The following is a 25032-nucleotide window of genomic DNA, read 5'->3' as shown; positions in this document are numbered from 1 at the left end:
TGTTCCCTTGAACGCTTACATGTGTCGTGGTTGTCCCGCTCCTGTGTGGGAGGACCTTGCTCAAAAATCCTTGTCGAGCCTCATTACTCCTTCTTCTACTGATGATCTGGTGCAACGCTAATCGCTACCTACCCTGGCTTGGAACCTTTTCCTCGTAGATCCTATCATTACCTTATCAACTGAATCTCTAGTCAGTGCATTGTCTCTGTCCCCCGAATCTCGTTTGTTTTGTTTCCAATTCTTTCAAGTCTCTGGATGTTACCAGTCTTGGTCTCATGTTGCTGCTCAGCAAGACCAAATCTCATGTTTGTCACTATATGGTAATCACTTTGGTGGACACAAGGCGTATATGGAAATTTTGCAAGAATCCCCTGCTCAGCTGTCTTCGGCAATTAGGCTATGCTCTCTTGCGCTGTGTTTTGATCTTCGGATCCCCTACTTGTTGACTCCTAACCTTGTGACTACCTTTGTTGCTATCCCTCCTTCTCATTGTGCTTGCTCTTATGCAACCAAATTTGTGCTACGTGAGAATGCTTGTGGGTTGTATGTTCAGTAATGGTGACACGATTAGCGAGCTACGGTGCCGCGACGAAACCGAGGGCATCCTGTGGACTGCAGCCACAAGGTTGTGCTGCTCGGCACGCGCTGGTATCGAAGTTTCTAGTCATGATCCATTGCAGGACTGCATCGATGTGTTATTTTCACGTGAGCTCCTCCTTGATTATCTCTCCTTATCTTGTCAAAAGATCTGTACGTCGAACTAGATACCATAGGACTTCCTTCTGGAGTCGTCCAAAGGATAACCTTTGAAGAATAGGTCACTGACATAAACCATAACAGACTGCAAGACGGTAGACAAGTGACTCTACTTGACGGTCCCTGTAATGACGTCGGTCATCTAGTGAGCAACTTATGTCATTCTCGTTGGATTGGAAAAGGAGGCTTCAATGTCCAATGTAGTTCAACAAAGCTAGTTTTGCTATAGTGTTAGTCAAATCAACTTACTACGCCACTGCACTATAAAGTCAAATTGTGCTCCACCTACTTAGTAGTGTACTATTTCTTCGGATGGTGAATAACTACAACCTTTGTTGCCTTCCAGACCTCGCTGTCATCCTTCTTCAGCAAGGATTTACAAGACGGACTTGTTCTTTGGTACCTTCCAGGTGTTTTCACCCAAGAGGTTGCATCAGATTCAACCCAGATCACTGTTGCAACTTGGATCCAAAGGCTCCCTAAAGAATGATCATCCAGAACATTGGGCCAACAGAGTCAGCTATCACATTCACCGCTCACTCAACGGACTCAGATAATACGGTGTGGTTATCAGAAAAAGAGAACCGCACACATGGAACCATTGCAACGAGTATCCTTCAGGAGATTATGATCTAGTGCAAAGTCCATATGGTCTGTGCTATATCCACTAGGGAAGTAGATGTTACAAGTATTTAGTCTACGCTTATATCACTCTTCGTACATCGAGGATGAAGTACGCAGGACCGTGCTATCTTGGATTCCTCCCAATGTAACAATGCTTTATGGACGCCAACGAAGAAAATTCTTCAGACCAAACTTACTACGAAGAGCAAGTATCAGAAAGTGTCTTGACCCAATTAGCCTCTCTGATACTCCAAAGTTATGTAGCCTAAGGCTATCACTGATATTGGAAAATGAAGGACATGCTTCTCTTCCCTTAAAGGTCTTTCGCATCGAATCTCGGGGCGAGATTCCTATAAGGGGGGAGGGCTGTAACACCCTAGGTGTTTGTCACCAGTTAAGCAATGGGTTTGAGCTCAAACATGACATGTCAAGTGGTGATGAAGGTGTCAAGATCAAATCTACAAGAGTGAGCTCCAACTTAAACTTGAGCAACACGCCTTTGCTTGCATATTGGCTGTTTTAGATATATATACCTAAGTAAGGTTGAGGGTGCTTGTTTCATGTGTCTCGCATCAATATCCATCTATATTGATCCATGGAAAAGTTTTGTGAAGTTTGGAATCAAGAAGTCGCATGAAATGATGAGTTACATTCTTTCTTGGATTGCTTTATTAAGTGAAAGGAATTATAGGTCATTAAACAAACCTTGGTACTATGCCCAAACGACTCTAATTGAACTTTACAACAAAAGTCATGAAAGGTTCATGTTGAGAAAATGCCAAGAAAATGCTCCAATGGATCACAAAGGATAATTTAAGCTTTATCGTGGTCCTTCTTTGGTCAAAGTAGAACTATAGCTTCTGCACCTATTTTGAAGTTGGACATTTAATAAAAGTTGAAGCTCATGTTATGTAGAAGAAACATTGTTTAAGGGTCAAGAACTAGTTTGGTCCATAACCTAGTCAAACAGAGCTCACAAGATTCAATGAACTGCTGTTTTTGGAACCCTGAAATTTGGCTAAGTGTAGATGACGAACTTCCCGTTTTTAGTTTCAATGTACCCATATTTGGTGAATTTTAGTTTGCAAACCATTTCGAATTTGAGAAAACTCCTTTAAGGAAAGTTAGAGTACTCTTGTAGCCCTACACAACGGTGTAATCGGTGGAGCAAATAATCGATCGGTTTAGGAGATATGAGGGGAGGAAAATGGGATTTCAGCTTGTATTTTCACGGTGGTATTAGAATTTTGAAAATGTTGAACAGTGGCCGATAGATTGCTCTGGCGCTGCAGCTCGCGTGGCCGCCATGCGCCCCTGCTCGCGCCGCGTGGCCATCTTGCCGTGCTTAAGTCCAGAACCGGCACCTACCGCTGCCATGGCTGCCATGGATGCCACTAGCTGGAGCTCGTGCATGGTTTGCGTCCCTCCCTGCTCTGTATCCCTCTCATTCCATGGTCTCCTTGGACCGCTGTGGCCTGCGCGGCTTGCCGCCGGCGAGTGCAGCCATCGCCGAGCCCTGATGCTGCCGCCGTACGTACGAACAGAGCCGACTCTCGCGGTTTTACGGGCGCGTGTGTCATAGTTGCGCAGGCATGGTGCGCATGGCTGGTGTGGATCCGGTGTGGTCACACAGCATGGCACATGCGCTGGCTCTGGACACACGGACGTGGCCAAGAGAGGACGCTCCTAGCTTGGGATTGGTCGACGAGGACGTCGATCTCTTAAGGGGGGTGAGGATGTAACATCCTCGTCTAGGGCTTAACAGGATTAATAGGATACTCATACCAATAAGTTGCAACTTCTTTTCCGGATGCCCATCTGTAAATAACTCCGAGGTTAAACGTGCTTGGCCTGGAGCGATGGGTGACCGACCGGGAAGTTTTTCCTGGGTGCGCACGAGTGAGGACAAAGTGCGCAGAAAAGACTTGCGTTGGTCTGTGAGGGCAGTCTATATCATAGAGAAGTTGCCAGATGTAAGCGGGCCCGGCCTCGGAGAGGCGGGACGTTACACTGGAAACGACCGGACGCTGGGGCTTTAGCGTCCGGTCAGTTTTACCGGAGCGTCCGGTCAGCTTCGTAGCCGTTGAAATCTGACGAACAGCGTTTGAAGCTGGTGACGCGTGGCGTCCATCGGGCGACCGAACGCTGAGGGCCAGCGTCCGGTCAGTATGACCGGAGCGCCCAGTCAGAGCGTGTTTTGCCCAGTGAAGGGGTATAACAGCTCTATTTGATGGGGGCTCTATTTATAGCCCCATGGCCGGCTCAAGGGACAACTCTTGCACATTTTCATTGACATAGCATCCTTGTGAGCTTAGCCAAAGCCCTCCCACTCATCTCCATCATTGATCCATCATCTTTGTGAGATTGGGAGAGAATCCAAGTGCATTGCTTGAGTGATTGCATCTAGTGGCACTTGGTATTCGTGTTGCGCTGCGGATTTCGCTTGTTTCTCTTGGTGGTTGCCACCACCTAGACGGTTGGAGCAGCGGTGAAGGATCGGCACGAGTTGGTGATTGTTCGTGGCCGCCTTCGGTGATTGTGAGGGAAGTTGTACCTTCCCTGGCGGAGCGCCGAAAGGTAACTCTAGTAAATTGCTCGTGTCATTGAGTTACCTCACTTGTGGGTCGGTTCTTGCGGTGTCTAATCGTGTGGACGAGGTTTGTGAAACACCTCTTAGCCGCCGAACCACCAAGTGTTGGTCAACACAACGGGGACGTAGCGTGTTGGCAAACACGTGAACCTCGGGAGAAAATCGATTGTCTCTTGTCTTTGGCATTCTCCCGGTGATTGGCTATATATTCATCTTGTGATTGGTTCATCCCCTACACGTTGGTATAATCACCTTACTCACTTATTTACATTCTTGCAAACTAGTTGACACAAGCTCTTTAGTGTAATTAGAATTGAGAGCTTGCTTTATTATTTATATTCATCTAGTTGAGCTCTTTAGAGTAGCAAGGTTGAGAGCTCTTAGTGAGTAATTACATAGCAAGTTTGTGTGCCTAAATAATCATTGCAACTAGAATTGTTGGATAGGTGGCTTGCAACCCTTGTAGAGCTAGAGCAAGTTTGCATTACGCTATTTGTCATACTAATCAAATTGCTCTAGTTGATTTGTAGATTTTTAAATAGGCTATTCACCCTCCCTCTAGCCATATTAGGACCTTTCACATGGTTGATCTTTGGAGATGGCAGGTTAGGTCTCCGGCGTCAGGGGGATGTTACGAGTTTTCGTGCGATATCCCCCTGCTCCCGTAGGCCTTTGCTGTTCATCACCGTGTCGTAGGCCTTATCTCTTTTCCCACTGCCTCCGACTGTCTACTGTTGCCTCCGATTTTACGAGTTTTCGTAACATATCTACGGCCGACTTGGATATCTAAGGAGACCCCTGCCTCCATGGCTATCGCTATGGCTTTTGCCTGTGCTATGCCTTGCTCCCCCCTTGCGCCCTTGCGCCTTATGCTGACTGAGTTTCTTAAGGGCATGGGGGGAATTTGTTTTTATAGTGGGGTGGTGGCTTTCGAGTGTTAACATTTTTGTACGTTGTTAGTTGGAACGTATCTTGGCTTTAATGGCCTGTATCTTGCCTGAATTATTCGTTCCCCTTGAGATCTTTTTGAAGTAAAGAGGCCTGGCGCCGCATTGGTGGCAGTGTTTTGTCAGGCACTTTCTGTTTTTCCTGTTTCGGATGGCGGAGACCTTTTTCCTGGTTTTAGCGTCATAAATTTGTTGCCCCTGATGCTAGGTTTTTTTTTGCTAAGGTCGGAGGCCTGTTTAGCCGAGGTTGTTTTTTCCTTGGCGCCTGAACTTGTTCAGGTCTTCTTCGAGGGTCGGAGGCCTGTTCGTCCAAAATTTTTTGCCTTGATGCCTGACTTTGGTCAGGTCTTTGTCAAGGGTCGGAGGCCTTTTTGGCCAAATATTTTTGCCTTGATGCCTGACTTTGGTCAGGTCTTTGTCAAGGGCCGGAGGCCTTTTTGGCCAAGGATTTTTGCCTTGATGCCTGACTTTGGTCAGGTCTTTGTCAAGGGCAAAGGCATGTTTGGCCATAGAGGTCGTTTCAAATTGTCCTTGCCTATGGCTGGCGCTTTGAAAGGACTTGTAGTTTTTGTTTACCGAATATTGCGGCGCCAGAGCTGGCCGCTTTCGGTTTTGGGGTTTTTGGGGCATTCTTTTGGGGACTTACCTCTTTATACTTGTAGAGGATTTTTATATTGAGCCTGCCTCGTTAAAAACCTCACCTCTGCTTGGAGTTCCCCTGTGAGGAAAAGAGTGCAGGCTCTTTTACATTTTGTTTTGATTGAAGTAAAAAAACTAAGGTAAATGCATGGAGGGGCCTCCGCTTATATTTTGCGGAGGTTGCCCTTTGGTACATTGCCTAGATGTAGTATCTGCGAAGGCTGTCAATATTCCATGTGTGGGTTGTCGTGACACCTTCGCTGTCGGTCAAGTGGAAAGAACCAGGTCGGCCTGCTGCCGTTGCTGTGTATGGGCCTTCCCATTTCGGTTGTAACTTGCCGACAAGTTGTGCGTTGGGTTTTCTCCTGAGTACGAGGTCTCCATGTTTTATGTCTTTCCTTACCACCTGAGAGTCTCTCCACTTCTTGGTTTGGGACTGATATTTTGCAATGTTATCGACTGCTTCCAGTCTTATGGCTTCTATTGTTTCTTTTGCATATTCTTCATCTTGCAACATCAGCTGACTTGTTGTGCGGAGGCTTTCGTGCTTTATTTCTTCTGGCATCATGGCCTCTTCTCCATAAAGTAGTTTGAATGGTGCGAATCCTGTTGTTCTTGAGACGGATGTATTGTGTGACCAAATAACTCTAGGTAATTCATCTATCCATTTTCCTTTGCGTAGGCCCAGCAGTGTTTTTGATATTGCTGAAAACACTATTCTGTTTGCTCTTTTCACTGCTCCATTGGACCCTGGGTGGTATACCAAGGCGAAGGCTAATTTTGTCCCTACGCTTTTGCAGAATTCTTTGAAGTTCTCTGAATCGAATTATTTTCCATTGTCTACTGTCAAAATCCTCGGTACACCGAATCTGCAAATGATGTTCTGCCAGAAGAATTTTCTGATAGTTTCTGAGGTTATCTTTGCCAGCGGCTTTGCCTCTATCCATCTTGTGAAATATTCTACTGCTACTACTGCAAATCTGTTTCCTCCTTGGGACGGCGGTAATGGGCCGACCAGGTCCATACCCCATCTTTGCAGCGGCCATGTCGGAGGTAAAAGCTGGGTCTCCGACGATGGTTTTGACTATCCTGGAGAGAATGTTTGGCATGCTTTGCATGTTCTGACTGTTTGCTCTGCGTCTTGTATGTGTGTTGGCCAATAAAAGCATTGCCTTATTGCCTTTGCTGATAAAGCTCTAGAGCCAATGTGCGACCCGTAAATTCCTGAGTGTATTTCTTGAAGCAACTCTATGCCTTCGCTCTGCGATATGTATTTGAGGAGAGGCTGGACTACTCCTTTTTTGTACAGTACACCATCTATGATTGTGTAATTTCTTGCCCTGGCCTGTATTCTTGCTGCTTTTGCTTCATCTTCTTCGGTGGTTTTGCCTTCTAGGAATTCTGTTATCGCCTTTCTCCAATCTTCATTTTGCAGGTATAATATGGGCTTTGGTGCCTTAGATGTTTCCGCAGTTGCCAGAGACTTCAAGATCTGGTAAAAAGTGTTTGGTGGCAGTGGCAGGTTGTTTGCCGCAGCCTTTGCCAATTCATCTGCCTCTACATTTTCTGATCTTGGGATGTGCTTCAGGGTGAAACCCTCGAATCTCCGCTCCAAATTTCTGACAACGGATAGGTATTTGATGAGTTCTGGCTCTCTTGCTGTGTATTCTTTCTCTACTTGGCCAGTGACCACTTGAGAATCTGTTTTGACTGTCAATGTTTTTGCCCCTAGGGCCTTTGCTTTGCTCAGCGCTAAGATCAAGCCTTCATATTCTGCTATGTTGTTTGTTGATTTAAACTCTAGCCTTGCTGCGTATTTCAGTCTAACGCCGGAGGGTGCCGTTAGGATGGCGGAGGCTCCTGCTCCGGCTTGGCCCCAGGCTCCATCCGTGAATGCTATCCAGCCTTGAGTTGTTGGTTGTACCTTGGGCTCTGTCGGAGGTGTCCAATCTGCTACAAAATCAGCTAATGCTTGTGATTTGATTGCTGTTCTGTGGACATACGAGATACCAAACTATGATAGCTCTGTAGCCCATTTGCCTATTCTACCGGAGGCATCTTTGTTTCTGAGCAAGTCTTGTAGTGGCAGCGATGTTTGAACTAAGATTTCGTGGGCTTGGAAATAATGCTTTAGTTTTCTTGATGCCATCAGCACTGCGTAGGCAACTTTCTCTACCTCTGTGTAGTTTAGCTTGGCTCCGGACAGTGCTTCTAAGATGAAATAAACTGGTTTTTGAGTTTTGCCTGATTCTTTTTCCAGCTTGTGGACTAAGACTGCGCTGACTGCATGGTCGGAGGCCGCCACATACAGCAATAGGTGGCTGTCCGATTCTGGGACAGAGACCATCAGTGAGTTTGCCAGATACTCTTTGAGGTTATGAAATGCCTCCGACTGCTTGGACCCCCATTCGAAGTTGCCTCCACCCCTCAGGGCTTGGAAGAAGGGTAGGCTGCGTTCTGCTGATTTTGAGATGAATCTGTTGAGCGCTGTTATTCTTCCCGTCAGCTTTTGCACTTCTTTCTTGTTTTTGGGCTCTGCCATTGTCATTATTGCTCTGGTTTTGTCCGGGTTCGCTTTGATGCCTTCGCTGCTTATGATATAACCTAGCATCTTCCCTTTTGTGACTCCAAATATACATTTCTCTGGGTTGAGGCGGAGGCCAGCTGTCCTGAGGTTGGCGAAGGTCTCCTGTAAGTCGGAGACATGATCATTCTTGTTCTTGCTCATGACCACTATGTCGTCGACGTAGGCTATGATGTTTCTATCTAGTTGTCAGCCCAAAACTTCCTTTGTCATTCTGGCAAAGGTTGCTCCGGCATTTTTGAGGCCCTCTGGCATTCTGGTGTAGCAATGTCTCGAATGGAGTGGTGAAACTTGTCTTGTCTTCGTCTTCTTTTTTTATCCAGATTTGGTGATACCCAGAGAAACAGTCGAGGAGAGAGAACCTCTGGCATCTGGCTGCCTTGTCGACGGAGGCATCTATTCTTAGCAATGGGAAAGGGTCTTTTTTGCAAGCTTTATTCAGATCTGTGAAATATATGCACATTCTCATTTTGCCATTTTTCTTTGGTACCAATACTACGTTTGCAAGCCATTCTGAATACTTGACTTCTCTGATCACTTTTGCATCTAGCAATCTTTGCACCTCCGCCTTTGCTGCCAGGATTCTGTCCTCCGATATTTTTCTCTGTTTCTGCTTTCTTGGTCTCATGTTTTTATTGATATCCAGTTCGTGCTGTATGATGTCCCTGCTGACTCTCTGGAGGTCGGAGGCTGACCAGGCGAAGATATCCTTGTTTTTTACTAGAGTTTCCATGAGCTCTTCCTCTTCTGCCCTGCTCAATTGTGAGCTGATTGTTACTTTTCTGTCTGGTAACTCTTTTTCTAGAGGGATCAGCTTTGTCTCTTCTTGACCTGCCATATCTATTTCTCCTCTGGGCATATCAGGAGGCTCTAGTTCTTTATCTGCCGACTCGACTGCATTGATGTTTCTTTGGGCTCTGTAGATAGCTTTCTCTATGTTTCTTGCTTCTTTCTGGCTGCCTCGGACTGTGATAATACCATGGAGTGCTAGTATTTTCATGCAAAGGTAAGCCATATGCAGGGCTGCGTTGAATTTGGTTGTGAATCCTCTGCCCAAGATGGCATTGTATGGGTAATACAGATCGACGACGTCGAAGGTTATGTACTCGGTTCTGGCATTCGCTTGGGTTCCGAACGACACTGGGAGTGAGATTTTTCCTAATGCTTGTATCTGCTTGCCTCCGAATCCTATTAAAGGGGATTCAGAGGGTTGTAGTTGATTTCTACTAAGCTTCATTTGGTCGAAGGTATTTGCGAAGATGATATCTGCTGAACTGCCAGTGTCGACTAGTATTCTGCTTATCTCCCATGCTGCTATGTTGGTCTTGATCACCATTGCGTCTGCGTGAGGGTAGCTCTCTAGCTGTAGATCTTCTTCTATGAAGGTGATTGGGACTCTGGACCAATCTGTGTGTTTCGCCGGGCCTTGCACTACTACATTGTTTACCAGGCGGAGGTGGTCCTTTTTCTGCTTTTTAGTTTGAAACTCCATTGATGATCCTTCGGCGATTGGCAATATCATGCCTATTGTTGACAGTGCTCCATGAGGGTTGACTTGGTTTTCTAGGTTTGGCTCATTTTTCGGTGTTGGGGTTGGTTGTGAGGTGGTGGCGGAGGCAGTTGCTGCATGTGGTGCTGTGGCTGCGCAGGCTCGAACCTTATTTGGTTTTGTTCCGGTGGGTTTGTTTCGAGGTAGGTTATATGGGGAGATTTTGGGTTTATGTAGGTCAGGCTTGCCTCCGACCTATAGTTGCCCGCCGGAGGCTGCTGCGAAGGTGATGACCGCCATGCTGGTAGGAAGTTTGGGTAATAGGCAGAGGCCAGTGTGGAGGGATGTATTTGGGTTGCGTTTAGCGCTGGGTACATTGGGCAGTACTGCTGGTGGCCAGTTGTGTAGGTGGTGTTGACCTCTCTTGCGCTCTGTTGTGTCGGAGGTTGGGCAGTCTGCTTGTTCTTCATCCTTTCCTGTGTTTCTTTTGTCTCCGGACAATCTTTGGTGCTGTGCCCTACATTTTCACCGTGAAAAACACAATATGGCCTGTGTTGTTTCTGGCTTTGGTTTCTGTTCCAGTTTTTGCCTTGGTAACCTTGCCGACCTTGGTTCCTTGTCTGGGTCTCCGGCCGTGTTGGAGCTGCCTATTGCCCTTGCTCGGGGTGAGGTTGACCCTCGATGCTGAGCACTTACCCCTGGCCTAGCTTCTGATTTGATACATTCTGGTTCGTATAGGTTTTCTGGGAATTTTTGCTGCTATTTTGTTGTCTGTTTTGACCTTGCTCCTCCAGCCTTTTGCGGAGGTCATTGTCTGATCTATAGTACTTCTCGAACTTGTCATACAACTGCTGTATGGAAGTTGGTTTCTTTCTTGCCAGGTGTGCTGCGAACGGCCCGATTCGGAGGCCTTTGATCGCTGCTTCAATGGCGATCTCGTCTAGGACATCGGGTGCCTTCGCCTTTAGTTGCACGAATTTTCGGAAGTAGTCGTGTAGTGTCCCTCCCTGCATTTGCTTGCACTGGAACAGATCTGTGGAAGTTAGCGACTGTGCTGTTAGCCCCTTGAAGTTTGCCAATATCTTGTCCCGGAGGTTCTCCCAAGAATAAATTGTGCTTGGTTTGAGCATAGAATACCAAGCCAGCGCGTCGCCTTCGGCTGCAATGACAAATGACTTTGCCAAGACGGCGTCGTCTCCACCGACGGAGGCTACTGCTGCCTCGTAACTCATAATGAACTGATGGGGGTCTGTCTTTCCGTTGAACTTTGGTAGTGTGATTGGCTTGTACGCTGTTGGCTATGGCGACTGTTGTATGCCTTCAGATAGTGGGGACTTGGGATCGATAGGCCTCCGCATCACCTGAGATGGCATTGTCGGCTGGCTGATCACTGGCGTAGGGCCTTGTAGCATGGTTGCAGTTGGTGTTGCTGCGGAGGCTGGGATTGCGGGGGTTGACGCTGGTACTGCATGCTGCATACTTAGCATCTCAGCATGTAGGACTGCCAACTGCTACCTTATTTCTGCTGCTTGTGCTGACGCTTGGATAGCTTGCTGATTAGCTACGAATGCTGCTACCATTCTGTCCCTCTCTTGTTGTGCTCTTTGCAACTGTGCTTGCAGCTGTTGCAGTTCTTGCTCGGGTGTTGTGGCTGAGTTTGGTTAGACCTCTGGATCTTGGATCTCTGGATCTTGGGGTTCCGGTGGTTGACCCTGGGCGTCTGCTCTGGTGTCATCCTCCACTGGCGAGGTTGCGTAGGTGCTACGAATGTTGCGCCTAGGCCTTCCTCGCTGACCCATGGTCACTGCTGCTCTGGTGGTGGTCTTTCTTTTCCCTGCCATCGTTGGTTTGCCTTGGCCAAACCACGGTGGGCGCCAATGTTGAAACTAGGGGTTTCAGACAGTGTGGGGGAGACTGGGGCCTCCGCCCGTCAGGGGTCGCCTTCGGGCGGAGGCTCGGGATAGGCTCGACAGGTGAACTTGTGGGAAGCTGGCACAAAGAACTAGGGTTTCATTCATTCGTTCACCAACCAACCTGCACGGTTACAAGTGTTCCCTATTTATAGGGCTCAACTACTTCATGACAGAATTTATTACAATGCCCCTCAACTGCTACAGTACATTCCTAGAATATTCCGCCGCTAGCCTCTTGTTTGTGGGGCAATCCTGCCATACCGTCTCCGAGTAATGGGCCTCCATGAGCAGCCGGCCCACCATGCCTCGGGTCTTCGGCCCAAAGGCCTGGGTCCCCGATGCTGGCCTCCATCTCCAGGGGCGCCCCGCTGCCTCGGCGGGTCTCCGCCGGCCGGTCGAAGACATCTCCCGCGGGTCTCCGCCCGACCGCGCGGGGGCCATGGCTCTCGACGCTGGCCTCCGCCTTCAGGGGCGCGCCGTCGCCTTGGCGGGTCTCCGCCGGTCCGGTCGGAGACATCATCCGTAGGTCTCCGCCCGGCCGCGCAGGGGCCATGCTGGCGCGTTCTGGCCTCCACCTTCAGGGGTGCGTCGTCGCCTTGCCGGGTCTCCGCCGGTCCGGTCGGATACATCATCCGTAGGTCTCCGCCCGGCCGCGCAGGGGCCATGCTGGCGCGTTTGCGCGGACCATAGGTCTCCCCCCGGCCGCGCAGGGGCCATGCTGGCGCATTTGCGCGGACCACGGGCGCCTGCGCTTGAGTACCTGCACACACTTAGGCAAGATTGTTTGTTTGATTAGTTCAGAGGTAGGGCGGCCTCCGCCCTTATTACCGGAGACGCCCGTAAGTCGGAATGGGGCGGCGTCCGCCTGGGCGGTCGGAGACGTGTGTGCCTGGCCCTGGCGGGATCCGCGACGAGGGCGCTGAACCTTGTTCAGCGCCCTTCGAGCATAGCCAGGAAAGTTCCTTTAGTCCGCACCGGGTCTCCGCCCTAAGACGGTCGAAGACGCCTCGGCGACACCTTGCTGTCGGAGGCCTTCGTCACTCGCCGAAGCCGTGTTACAACAGATGGTAATCAGTACACCCTTCAATCTTGTTGATCATCGTCTTGTCCATCCTTCAGCTGAGGAGGTCCTCGCTTCATCTTCTTTTTTGACGTCAGGCTCACCGCGATCGCCAGCATCGTGTTCACTCCTGCTTCCAAGGCTTCCTTGTCAACTCCCAAGAACAAACCTGCCCAGTAACCCATGAGCGCACAAGCATAACACACAATTGATGCAGGATTCGTCATAGCTTTGCCTTCAAAGCAAACAGAGTTACGTGTCTTCCAGATGGCCCAACAGACCGCAGCAATACCCAACGTATGAAATTGCTTGCCAGCAAGCAGCCATCGTTCACACCAAGCCCAGCATTGATTAAGAGATTTAGGGATATTGGTAGCACCGATAGCATGCGCTACAATTGCCCACACGGCTTTAGCAGTGCTGCACTGAAACAAGAGATGCTGAATGTTCTCATTTTCAGCACAGAAATAACAGATCGGTGAACCCTGCCATTTCCTTCTAATCATGTTATCCTTTGTGAGAATTGCATTATTCATTGTGAGCCATAGAAAAATCTTGATCTTGGAAGGAATTTTTCCTTTCCAGATCATTTTATGATATGGACCAACATCACTTATGGTCATGGCCTTATAAACAGATTTAACACTGAATTTCCCATTAGTGCCAAAACGCCATTTAATCACATCTCTCTCATCTGGTAACTGAATATCATCTAGTTTACTAAGAATGGTCAGCCAGTCAACTCTTAAACCATCTACCAACCATCTAGTAAAAGTCATGCTGTTTATATCATTTTTCAGATGAAAAACAGTTAACTCAGGCTGCTCACATATCTTAAAAAGCTCAGGAAAAAGAATACAAAGAGGCTTAGAGTACAGCCAAGAATCCTTCCAAAAAAGTGTATTCTTACCATCCCCAATCTCGATTTGTCTACCTTGAAGGTAAATGTTTCTAATCTTGAGGAGGTCAGACCACATAGCAGAATCTGTTTGTCTGTGATTCACAGTACAAACAGATTTGCCTTGAAGATATTTAAATTTGATGATCTGCTGCCATAATCCATCTTCATTTTCTAACTTCCACCACCACTTACACAGCAGACTAATGTTCATCTTCCTAACATCCTTTATTCCCAGCCCACCTTTTTTCTTGTGTTTACAAATTTTTTCCCATTTTACCAAGTGGTACTTTTTCTTGGTGCCACCACCTTGCCAAAAGAATCTTCTACGAATCTTATCAAGTTTATGAACAATGGTTTTGGGGAGTAGATAAATGGACATGTGATATATCGGAGCATTGTTTAAACTGGAATTGATCAAAGTTGACCTACCAGCTATCGACATTGTTCCACCTTGCCAAATATCGAGCCTTTTAGCACTTTTTTCAACCAAGGGCAACCAATCACAGACATGAAGCCTGCTAGGACTAACTGGTACTCCAAGATATTTCAAGGGAAAGGTACCAACTTGGCAATTAAAAATTTCAGCATAATACTCAGCCCAATTCGCTTCATCGTTCATTGTCAGGATTTCACTTTTGTGAAAATTGATTTTAAGACCTGCCATCAATTCATACAGATACAGTAAAAGCTTAAGGTTCCTAGCACCATTAATGTCATGCTTCAAGCAAATGATAGTATCATCGGCATATTGAAGGATAGCAACTCCCTTATCTACAATATGATCAATCAAGCTACTAAACAGACCATTTGCCTGAGCTTTATGAACCATCCTAGTCAATCCATCAGCCACAAAATTAAATAGAATTGGGGACAGGGGGTCACCCTGTCTCACCCCTTTGTGACTTTTTATATAGGGACCAATGCTATCATTGAGCTTCACACTAACAGTACCCCCAGTGACAACTTGCTTAAGCCAGCTGCACCATTTTTCACAGAAACCTCTAGCTGCTAAGCATTCAAAGAGAAAGCCCCACTTGACTTTGTCGTAAGCCTTTTCAAAGTCTAATTTCAGAATGATCCCAACTTGTTTTTTCCTCTTGGTCTCATGTAAAATCTCATGTAAGACCATAATTCCACTCATAATGTTCCTTCCTTTCATGAGGCTGTTTGATTAGCATGTATTAACTTTTCAGCCACCTTTTCCATTCTTACAGTTAATGATTTGGTAATCAATTTGTAAAGGCAATCAAGTAGACAAATAGGTCTGAATTACTGAATTTTGCAAGCATCAGGTACCTTAGGGAGTAAGGTAATAATACCATAGTTAAGTCTACTGATATCCACATTGCCTTCATGAAAATCATGGAACAGCTGCATAATATCATCCTTGACAAAACTCCAGCATGTTTGATAGAATTCAATAGGAATTTTGTCAGGGCCTGCTGCCTTGTTTTTTTCCATTTGATAAAGAGCTTCTTTTACTTCTTCTTCAGAAAAAAGGTGCACATAGCAAAGAGTTATCCAGATCAGTAACTTGTTCTAGGTCAGCCCAGAGGGAACTATCCAAATGGATATCATACTCCTCCCCAGGACCAAAAAGCCCGGCATAATATTCTGATGCATGTTTTAACAAATTCTCATCTCCTTCAATGATATTGCCATCATGTTCAAGTGAAAGTATGGTGTTCTTTCTTTTCCTGCCATTGGCAATTTTGTGGAAGTACTTAGTATTGTTGTCCCCTTTCAACAACCACTCCTCATGACACCTATTGTGCCAGTATGTCTCTTCTTGATCAAGAAGTTTCAGATTTTCTTGGATTAACCATGATTTTCTAAGCATTTGTTGATTGGTTAAACCATCCAATTCCTCAATTGCTTCTAACTCCCTAATCTCTTCACTCACATTTTTCCTTTGTTTTCTCAAATCACCTTGAAGATTGAAACCCCAGCCTTTGAAGTACTGTTTTAGTAGCTTCATTTTTTGCTGAATTTTATCTAAGGCAGATGTAGCTCTACAAGGCTTCAGCCAAATTTTCTCAGCAGCAGTGATGAAATCAGGGTTAGAAAGCCAGCTTAATTCAAACCTGAATTGGATTGATTTGGTGTTCCTATGTTGTCCAGAAGCTAAAATTAAGGGGTTGTGATCACTGATCAGATACTTCCCTTGGAAGTTTCCTGACCCAAACTTGGGGGAATAAATCCTCCCAATCTTTTGACATCAAAATCCGGTCAAGTTTCTCTAAAATGGGAATGTCTTGATTATTGGACCATGTATACATGCCACCGGTCATTTCTATTTCCCTTAACTCATGAAAAATCGATGAGTGTATTAAAGAGGTCAGAGAATCTCTGTACCCCACACAACCTATTTCTTTCATTTGCATATCGAATAATGTTGAAATCACCACCAATTAAGATGGGATCAGAATTGCTAGAACAGAAGGAGGATAATTCAGCAAGAAATTGTAATTTCTGATCATCATGTGCAGCCCCATACACAACGATTAAGTTCCATTTTAACTTGTTTATTTTATCCCAAAGATTCACCTGTAGCATGAACTCCCCTTTTTTGAAGGATCCAACATCATAGAATTCTAAGCGGACACCCACCAAAATACCCCCAGATTTTCCTTTGGCAGAATTGTATAGCCAGAGATATTCTTGATGAGGATCAAATTTTCTTAACAGACTATCTTCACAATCCTTAACCATAGTCTCTTGTAATCCAATGAAATGGAAAGAATATTGATAGATGAGATCTTTGAGAAAAGTGGCAACGCCCTTCTTCTTGAGACCTCTACAGTTCCAAATCAATCCGTGGATCGTCATTTATGATTTTTTGTCTTGGATGAATTAGAGGAGTCCTACCTCTAGGTTTGTGCAAGCCAGGATTTTCCTGGTCTGGCTTCCTCCCTTTAGAAGTGGGGGAAATCAACACTTTTTTCCTATTTTATCTTCTTTTTCTTCTGGATTCAACAAGAGTGAAGTCATCTGTATCAGAGGACTCATCTTGCATCCATTCCAAGGCTAGAGTGTTTTTGTCAGCTTGCATAATCTCAATTGATTCAGTTTGAGATTCTGACAGTTTTTCAGATTGTTTTTGATATAAATCACTTCTAGCTTTCTCAAGATCTTTAAGTAAATTAAACGTGTCAAAATCATTTTCATCCAGTGCTACCCCCATATCAGCAGTAACATGAACAAGTTCTTCTATAGGCAAAACAGAGAAAGAATTATAATTCGTTTTGGGGTTACCTTCCAAGTTCCTTTTCTGTGTCACCATCTTAGTCTTTTCCGAAGTAGACATGGTAGTAGTCTTCTTCAATCTATCACTTCTTCTTCTTTCATCTTCTGGGGGGATTTCCAGCTTCTCCTGGCCCAACTCAGAGGTGGAATTGTTTGGAGCAATGGTAGAGAGGTCAGTCATCTTCATAGGTTCATCACTGTCCAATTCAGTACTGCCTTGAGTATTGATGATGTTATCCTCAGTTATAAAAACCTCAGGGGACTGAGAGATCACACGAGCAGTATCACAAATATGAACAGAGTCATTATCCTTCTCTCCCAGTGCACAGGAAACATCTTTGATATTCATTTCAGGAGCCATATCCCTCATGATCCAGAGCTGTTTAGATGACTCACCCTATCCATCCTTCATATGGTCACCCATACCAGCAAGATGACCAAGTCTTTGAGAGAATGAATCGCTATCACTGTCTGAATCTTCAAAGGTCTCCGGGATATGTACCTTACCATCTTCAATATCAGCGTTATCAGATCTGGTATAAGCCTTCCTAGCATCCTTCATAAAGCCAGAATAAGATTGACCTCTATTGTCCATTTTAGGTGGGGCTGAGTAGATTGCTTTCTGTTTACCAGCAGCTTTTGCATCCTCCATATTTGCCATGCCATTCTGATTCTGCCCATCATTAGTACCTTTAACATATCCATGATCAGGTTTGGATTTCTTAGCAGGAGGATGGTTTTCATCAGTAACCTTGATCCCACTTTTGAGCATTTTCTCAGTTCCTTCTATCAGAACTTCCCTTTCGAATCCAAAGTCCATCAGATACATCCCCAGTCTACTTTCAGCAGTTTTAGGCACTCTAGCGACATCCCTACAAGCAATTCGGAGTCTGACATAGTCATAATTGAATCTAGATTCTTCATCAATTTCAATGACTTTTCCAACCAAACCCCCAACCTTGGCTAAAGTTCTGACTGAACGCTGATCAGTAGGGATCCCAGTAACCCGAAACCAAGCAGATTGGAGTACTCCTTTAGCACCAACAGCAGGAGACCATGCCTCAATTTTGATCAGAGCCTCATTTCTCAGAGTTGAGCTCTTGACCCGACTCCACTGATTGGCCATATTAGCAGTTGGAAACCTCAACAAGAATTTACCATCTCCCACCGATCTAGCCCTCCACCTCCAGGCATCAGAACCGATTAGACTCATGAATCAAACAGCGTGTTTACGAGATACTTATACTACTGACATATAAACGAAGAAGTTTCTGCGGTAACGTTCCTGTAGAGTGAAAGCTCATTGAGAAGCACCGAGTTGGCACGTACCGATCGTGGCAGAGGTGTCGAAGAAGACGCTGGAGGCCTGCACGACGGTGGCTCTTACGATGGGGAAAGCCGCCGGCTCGTCTCCGGCGTTCATGTCCACCTCCACGAACCCCTCCTCCATCACGCACATCACCTGCGCGTTGACAGTGGCCAAAGAACTGTTAGCAGCAGATTGGGGAAGGGATAGAGGAATCGGAATTGAGGAAGGCAGCACAGCAAAACGGTCAGGAACAGATGATGAATCTTAGTTGCAGGATAATATGTTTGTTACAATGGCTCATGACCCCTTCCACGGGGCCTATGCGGCCGGCCCGGCTGTAGCCCACGTGTCTTTCACGAGATACTGATCACCCTGAAAGTTAGTTATATTGGATAGTTTCATTGAACACACCCTATAGAAGAACGTGAATCAATTTATGTTTTACCTCCAGAATTCAATAATGAGTACGGGTTTATAATACTTAGTCCATTTCGTACGACAAGAGTTTTTGAAAATTATTTATTACAATATTAGAGTTTAGAGTGCGATAATTAAACAGTAAAATTAAAATAAACATCTAGCGAAAACGATATAAGAATCCGTCTGTGCCCACCAGATGGATCCTACACACAAGAGTTACTCCTCAAGCTGCACCCGCAACAGGATAAAATAAACCCTGAGTACACAATGTACTCGCAAGATTTACCCGACTAGTGGGAATAGTTTTCCGACCCCAAGGGGTATGTGCCCTGTTTGCTTGGCTGATAAGCCATGACTAAAAGTACTGTTAGATGATTTATTGTGAGAGAAAAATATTATTCGTTGGCTGAAAAAGTACGCCTTATAAACTAAACGAACAGGACGATGATAGACAATATGGGTTTGTTGTTTTCTTTTTTTTGCGAAAAGCATTACTAGAAGTACGTCCTTAAGATCCAGTTTAATTAGCAGTTATGGTTACTTCATTAGCTAACCATTTTAATAAGCACATGTTCTACTTTCAAGCAAGGGTTGAGCAATCAGAATCATTTCATCATCTTTCATCTTACAGTTCTTACTACAGTGCTAGACCATAGCAAAGTTGTACCGTCTCACAAAAACAGCGATTCGTGAACCAATGTATCACAGCTGGGTACCCCGAAACATACGTCCCATTTGTACTCCAGGCACAAACAAGACCAACACATTCCACTCCTGTCGAGAGGTCCAGGTCCCCGTCCAAACTTGGACTCCAAACCCCATAATTGAAACCCGATCTCAATATGGTGTTTAGACCTCTATCTTTTTCCGCCTCCAATCAGTCGGTCTAGAAAGAGCCGGAACCCACGAAAAGAGCGTAACGAGTCTTTCCTCTCCCATAAGCAAGTATGTGTTCAGGATAAAAAATCTGTGACCTGACTACCATCTACAGCAACGGACGGTCCTCAATCGATATGGACAGAGAAAATAGTGTAACCAAGCTAAGCCCCGTTGATCGCGGGACGTAACATGTTACACCCACCAATACCCATACCACATCCCTGTCCGATCTTCATTATCCTTTCATCATTTTTATCACAAGAGTAATTACAATAATCACCTATTGTGAGTAACGACATGTTACTCATCTTACCGAAAATCTAAGTATAGCAGCTACTCGAACATATACTAGTAGGACTTATAGGACAGTTATATCTATGCAAGTGTTTTTTTATAAGATTCATATAACGTAAATGCATATAACATATATATACAGTGATTATAAAAAATAAGAGGTTATACACCGAGGCTTGCCTGGAGCAAGCGCGGTGTCAACCGCGTCAGTCAGAGACGACTCCGAAACCTCCTGCACAAGAATCTTCTCCTCGTACTTCTCGCCGACTCGTTCTCTATATGCATGCAATGATGATGGAACAACTTAACATTTAGACAACAGCAACTCTTAAAATAAGAATACACATGTTAAGCTACTAAGCTAGCTCTAATGACTAAGATACTAAGCTAACTATCAGCTCTATCAAATCAAGTGTCAAGCTCACCCTAACAAGTGCTTAATTTCCTAAATCAATGTTATGCTCTTATTTATATTAAAGGTTTAATGGATATGTAGCTACCCTAATAAACAAGCTATATTAGGGCTACAAAAATTACAGTAATCACATAATAATACAATGAAGCTACTGTAAAAATTTCAGGATCAAAGCTATCACCAATTTACCACAAAAAATCCTACAATAATTATCCTAATAATATTAAGCAATTTCAAACGATTTAGCCCTTAGTATAAACACAGACATGCATGATCTATCTATACTACCAGATAGATCATAATTTTAGGAACCTAACAAAATTTGTTTCGTAATTTTTGAACACCTACACGAATTTATATCAATTATATAAATCTAGCTCAGAAATTAAAATAGAAAGCTATTCCTAATTCCTTAAGAAAAAGAAAAACGAATTCGACCATGCGGCCCACAAACGCGCGGCCCGAGCGGGCGCGGCCCCCGCGCGAGACGGCCCACGATGGGGGAAGCCCGCACGCGATGGCGCTTTTGCAGAAACGTCCCCGTGCTATCCGATATTAACGCGACCGCTTTGTGCACTATTCCTACAGACAACGTTTATGCAAGGAAACCCTCGCATTAACCCGTCTTCGCCAATGTTTTTAAGGCGTCGCTTTAGCGTCGCCTAATCGGCAAGGCGCTACAGGCGGGACGACTTGGCAGACGATTCGCCTTAGATTGGTATGGCGTCCGCCTTACTACCATGGTGTCCAGAAGTCATTGATTTGGCGTCCGATTCGTCGAAATCAAGCAAGGCGGGCGCCATACGGGGATGGCCACGGTAGGAAAACACGGACGTGGGAGAAAGGACGGGGAAAGTGCAGGCGCGCGGGAAAGCATCGCGCACGCGGGAGAGAGGAGCGCGGGAGAAATCAGAGAGCAGAGACAGGAGCGCTCGTAGGAAAGACGGACCTACCTGCTCGCCCATGCGAACGCGTTCGCCCGCGCCGCCGGTAGAAGCTGCTGCCGCCGAGGCTCCGCCTCCCCCTCCCCTGTTCCCCATCCGCGCGAGGAGCAGCCGTCGGCGGGCTGCTGTTTCCCCATCGCCTCTTCTAGTCCTCCATTGAGCAGGACACGAGCCGCTTCGCCTCTCCCTTCCCTCTTCCCCACCCGCGCGAGGAGCAGCCACCGACGGACTGTTGTTTCCCCACCGCCTTCTCTGGTGAACATCGAGCAGGAGCAGGACCCGAGCCGCCTCCTCCAGTCTTCCCTCGAGCAGGGGCAGGACCCGAGCCACCGCCTCCAGTCTTCCCTTGAGCAGGAGCAGGACCCGAGCCGCCTCCTCCAGTCTTCCCTCAAGCCAGGTACTCTGCTTCTGCTTCATATTTTTCTAGCGTCTTCTGTCTTCTCTCGAGCAGGACAGCAGCATGCTGATTTGTTTATATTTGCTTTGCTTGGTGCTCAGTGCTCAGTGCTCAGTGCTTATTGCTTAGCCTCTTCTGGTCAGTGTTCAGTGTTAATTAACTATTTGTGTCCACTATCCAGTTGTCCATTAGTGCATAGTGTTAATTAATAATTACTTTGCTTGTCGTGTTTCACAGGAGTCCATCTAAATGGCAACACAAGACACTGTAAGTCCACAAAGTGTAGGCTCAGGTACTGCTGAATATGATCCAAGGATAGATCCAAAAAGGAAGGCCAGGTCTGGTGATCCTGGGTGGAAGTATGGCTTCTGGCCAGAAATTGGCAACAGAGATTTGGTTGAGTGTATCCTCTGTGGAACTCAAGTAAAGTCTAGAATCAAGAGATTGAAAGAGCATCTTGTAGGTGGATATGGAGATGCTCTCAAATGTGAGAAGACAACAACAACAATTGCTGCTGAAATGGAAGCAGCACTAGTTCAGGGAAGAAGGAGAGCACTAAACCTAGATGATGATGATGATGGTGTTCAAGTGGTGGAGGTTCAAAACAATGCTAATGCTGCCTCTCAGTCATCTGGTACAACCGTGCAACATCCAAGTTTAGGGACAGCATCCAAAAGGAAGCAATCTTCTCTAAATTTGCAAATCTACCACCTAGACCAAAAGAGAAAGAGAAGAAGTCAGTGATTACCATGCTTCAGAAAAAACCTAAAGAAGTGGTCGAGGAAAGGCATTCTAAGAATGGACCTGCACAAAGCAGTGTGGAGGGAAGGATAAGGACCAAGGAAGAAAGAGATGAAGTCAATATGCATGTGGCCAATTTCTTATATGAGTGTAGAATACCACTCGATGCTATCAACTCAAGGAGCCTTGAGATTATGTGTGAGGCCATTGGGCAGTATGGACCTAGATATAGACCTCCTAGCTACCATGAGGCGAGGGTGCCATTGCTTGGAAAGGCTGTGGAACATATCAACAAAATAAAGGAGAAGCATGAGGCTGCTTGGAAGCAATATGGCTGTACACTAATGTCAGATGGGTGGACAGATAGGCGGGGCCATCACCTCATTAATTTCCTAGTCAATAGTCCAGAGGGGACTTTCTTCTTAGAGTCTGTTGATGCATCCAGTGAAGTACATGATGCACTAATGTTGGCAGATTTACTACAGCAGAGAATTGATCTCATTGGAAGAGACAAGGTTGTTCAAGTGGTCACTGACAACGGTGCTAATTATAAGGCAGCTTGCAAGCTTCTTATGGAAAGAATTCCAACACTGTTCTGGACCCCTTGTGCAGCACAATGTTTGGGCCTCATGCTAGAGGACATTGGCAAAATGAAGGAGTTTAGCAAGCCTAATGCACGTGCAAGACAAGTTACTACCTTTATTTATAGGCACAGGAGGCTTCTTGATGCAATGAGGGAGAAGACAGGAGGTAGAGATCTTGTTAGACCAGGAGTATCTCGTTTTGCTACTGCTTTCCTCACTTTGCGCAGCCTACACACTCATAAGGATGCTCTGAAATTCCTATTTGTAAGTGATGACTGGACTAAGTCCAAATTGGCAAGAACAGAAGCAGGAAAGAAAGTGCATGACACCATCCTTTCAACCGAATTTTGGAACTCAGTTGAGGACTGCCTGAGAGCATCACAGCCCCTTATTATTTTGTTGAGGATAGTTGATGGGGATGAGAGGCCAGCAATGCCAGAGGTTCAGTTTTGTATGGAATATGCAAAGAAAAAGATTAAAGAAAATTTCCCTATTAGGGGAAAGGCAGACTTGCTTAAGCGTATCTTGGCAATTATTGACAAGTGTTGGGAAGATCAAATGGACCAACCATTATATGGGGCAGCACTATATTTGAACCCAAACAAGTATTTTGACCTGAAAACAGATGATGTTATGGCTGGTAAGCTAAGGTCTGCATTTACTGAGATTCTTTCAAAAATGGTGCCTGGCCAAGATCTTCAAAACAAGATTGATGGCCAAGCTTTGGAATATGAGGACTTAAGGGGTAGCTTCAGCAACAAAATTGCAATCAACAACATCAAAACCAAGTCTCCTAGTAAGTTATTCACTGACTGTACAATCTGATTTTTTTAGTCTTTCCTAATTTCTAACATGAAAATGTTTATTTGGTCACTTGATCTAGTTGAATGGTGGCATTCATATGGTGGCAAAGCCATAGAGCTTCAAAGATTTGCAAAACGTGTTGTTGGGCTTTGTGCTTCGGCTTCAGGTTGTGAGCGTTGTTGGAGCACATTTGAGTCAGTAAGTAATATGTCAATTACATAAGTACTCAATTATCCCAGTTTAAGGAATAAATAAAATCTACTATCTATTAATGCTTGCTGAATATTTCTTTTGTTTGCATTTTTTCCATTGTAGATTCATACTAAGAAAAGAAACAGGTTAGAGCATAAAAGGCTTAATGATTTGGTCTATGTTCAGTACAACCGAAAGATGACAGTGGGGTTTCAAAAGCGACATGAGAAAGGAGCAGGTAGCTTTGATCCTTTGTGTTTGGAAGACTTTGATTGGAACAATGAATGGGTTGATGTGGATGCAGAACCAGTCCATAATGGTCGTGGACTTAAAATTACATGGGATCAAGTTGATGAGGCTGTTGGTGCATCCCAAATGTATCGTGATCGTAATTTCCCTAGCCCGCGACGATGCAACTAATATTGATAGAACTTATACTCATAGGCGGTCTGCAGCAGCTACTGCCCCAATTAGGAGGACTTATGAACCACAAGAGGATGAAGACATGGAAGATGATAGCTCTGATGAAGAATATCTAGTTGATGATGTGGAAGTTGATGACTATGGTGAAATTGCACCTATTGTTGCTGACGAAAGTGATCAAGCTGCTGCTGGTGGTGGCAATTCAGATCCTTTTGTGATGGAGGATGACTTCTATTGACTTAATGATGCTTGAGAGTTGTGAGAGTATTTGTGCCAGACTATTTATGCACTAGTATTGTAGTATTGTGGAATGTGCTCACTGAGCACTCCAGTTATCTTGTTTAGTGGACTATTGTTGAACTACTTGTGTAATGGTTTTATTTGTGGCAGTGTGCTTATCTACTCGTTAATCTTTACCTGTCCCTCAACTAATTTCTATTTTTGTTGGTGCCATATTCCCTACGAAATACCTAGGTACTAACCTGAATTGTCTCTCCATTGCAGTGTATTATTGGATGCACACTTGGGGCTACGGGCTGCACAGGAGAGGACAACACCAATGTATGACATGCTTCCAGTTCTCTAGTCTATACTACTATTGTATGGTCGTAAGGTGTCGCCTCGCCTTACGCCTTACTCGCTTTAGCGTAAGGCGGTAGTTGGTCGCCTCGCCTCGCTTTACCGCCTTAAAAACTTTGGTCTTCGCAATGGAATGGTCCCTGATGTCCCCGCGCTTGTCGGCGCGGCATTGACCGGCACTGAGCAGCTACGCCGGCCAACTGGGGACCCCTACGGCACATCTAAGAGCCGTGCTCACCTACGAGCCAACGCGCAACGATGGGCAGCGATTAGGAGACCAGAGACAAACTACAGTGGCTCCT

General features: G+C 45.5%; 1 protein-coding gene and 1 pseudogene across 1 annotated transcript; one reads left to right on the top strand and one right to left on the bottom strand.

The window, feature by feature from the left end:
• LOC136490972 (bifunctional nitrilase/nitrile hydratase NIT4A-like) overlaps positions 1 to 18259 on the bottom strand; it is a 29723-nt pseudogene extending 11464 nt beyond the window's left edge.
• Positions 18260 to 22156: 3897 nt separating this feature from the next.
• On the top strand, positions 22157 to 24389 carry LOC136492067 (uncharacterized). Its single transcript, XM_066488215.1, has 4 exons — positions 22157 to 23528; positions 23616 to 23734; positions 23852 to 24092; positions 24184 to 24389. Exons 1-4 carry the CDS (start codon positions 22157 to 22159, stop codon positions 24387 to 24389), a joined length of 1938 nt encoding a protein of 645 aa, XP_066344312.1.
• The last annotated feature ends 643 nt before the right edge of the window (positions 24390 to 25032 follow it).

This window comes from Miscanthus floridulus, chromosome 11, assembly GCF_019320115.1.
Source record: "Miscanthus floridulus cultivar M001 chromosome 11, ASM1932011v1, whole genome shotgun sequence".
Taxonomy (NCBI): domain Eukaryota; kingdom Viridiplantae; phylum Streptophyta; class Magnoliopsida; order Poales; family Poaceae; genus Miscanthus; species Miscanthus floridulus.
This window is presented reverse-complemented; position numbering and strand designations above follow the sequence as displayed.